The 1,625-nt window shown below is 57.8% G+C and overlaps 1 protein-coding gene across 1 annotated transcript; it reads right to left on the reverse strand.

Moving 5' to 3' along the window:
* Window positions 1-1,218, reverse strand: LOC124706683 (WRKY transcription factor 22-like). Its single transcript, XM_047238356.1, has 3 exons — window positions 824-1,218; window positions 608-742; window positions 1-514 (listed from the first exon to the last, which is right to left on the reverse strand). The coding sequence occupies exons 1-3, from the start codon at window positions 1,216-1,218 to the stop codon at window positions 148-150; spliced, it is 897 nt and encodes a 298-aa protein (XP_047094312.1). The 3' UTR covers window positions 1-147.
* Between the last annotated feature and the right edge of the window lie 407 nt (window positions 1,219-1,625).

Raw genomic sequence — 1,625 nt, forward strand, 5'->3', positions numbered from 1 at the left:
TCAGAAGTTGTCATCGAAGGCGGGGATTGTGTCTCGCCATGGGGACATAATTCTCACGTCCGTGCTGTATATTTTCTGCAAGGAAATAAGCCGATAACTACCATTCATTTATGCTAACAACATGCCTCCCTAAATTAGCCTACCCAACTAGAGCGAAACCGATTGTCCGAACACATCGCCGTCATCGAAGAAATGGTCGAAATCATCATCAAAGGCACCGAACACATCGTCCATCTCCACGGGCGCCCAGAGCTCGGAGTCGCCGTCGGCGCCAGTGTCCGCGGCCACGGAGGACGAGACGTCGGCGCTGTACTCCTCACGCTTCGTAGTGTCGTCGGATAAGGGCGACTGCGGCGGGTTGCGCGCGGTGCCGGCGAGCGCGTTGATGTGGGTGGGCACGGCGTGGCAGTGGTCGGCGATGTAGGTGACGATGAGCACCCCGGGCTTGGCCGGGCTGCGCTCCACCAGCTTCCGCGCCGTGCACGCCTTGAGGCTGCTGCACTTGTAGTATCCTCTGCATTCACAAGCAGCTCAATCTCAGTACACGTCGCTTATGGCACCGTGTCATTTCAAGGGCGCCTTATGGTCTGAGAAATTAACTGATTACCGTGGGTACGGGGAGCCCTTGATGGGTTTCTGGCCGTACTTTCGCCACGCCCACTGGTCATCGGGGCCGGAGACGCCGCCGTCGGCCACCGGCACCTCGCGCACCACCTTCTTCACCATGTTCTTTTTGCTCTTGCTGCATCAAACGCATAGTGTCAAACATGGCTTGATCCTACAGGCAAAGTATTTGCTGTAAACATACAACCAATTTGTGTACCTTCTTTTAGGTCTGTGTGCCCGACCGCTCGGTTTCCGGCCGACCTGCTTCCTTGAGGTCGCCGGCAGTGGCTGCCCGGATGTCGAGGCGGCCGGGAAGGAGATGAGCACCTCGCGCTCACGAGCGGACGACGGTGTGATGGAAAATGGCGCCCTAGACAGCTGCTCGTGCTCCAGGTCTAGGTACTCTAGCACGTCGTACAACAGCGACGAGGACGCCGCCGCTCTCACCGGTTGCGCCGGAGCCACGCAGCCAAGGATGACTTCCCGGCAAGGAGCGGCCACCGGAGGCGGCTCTGCAGCTTCAGAGCTGGGAACGTCGACGGCACCGGAGGAGCCACCGACGCAGCTCCTGACGACCGCCTCGAGGCCCCAATCGCCGCCAGAGCTGTCCATTCAGGACTCCTGTAGAGGCAAAGGTTAGAGGTGAGGAAGTCTGACGATCGACCATGTACAGCGTGGTTGACTTTGGCATGGGATTGCGGCCGAAGTTTATATAGTGCTGAGGTGAGCTCGATCGCTAGGTAGAAAGTCAACCGCCGCAAGCTAAGTGCCCAGCACGAAGAGCGTCAGCGATTGATCGACGGACTCCCGGCGATCAGGATATAAAGCTTGAAGATCGCACCCGGATTTTACACGTAACAGCTTCACGTGCCGCGTCCAGATGCTATAGGTGGGCGCAGCTGTCAGCGATCCCTTGACCAGCGCATTGTTTTGTTTTGATTTTGACTTTGCGCCAAATGTCAATCAAGAAACGCTCTCCCTCTCTAGCAGCATGACTTGGCCGCTGGTGCCATCGATCA

This window comes from Lolium rigidum, chromosome 4 (genome assembly GCF_022539505.1).
Source record: "Lolium rigidum isolate FL_2022 chromosome 4, APGP_CSIRO_Lrig_0.1, whole genome shotgun sequence".
Classification (NCBI taxonomy): Eukaryota; Viridiplantae; Streptophyta; class Magnoliopsida; order Poales; family Poaceae; genus Lolium; species Lolium rigidum.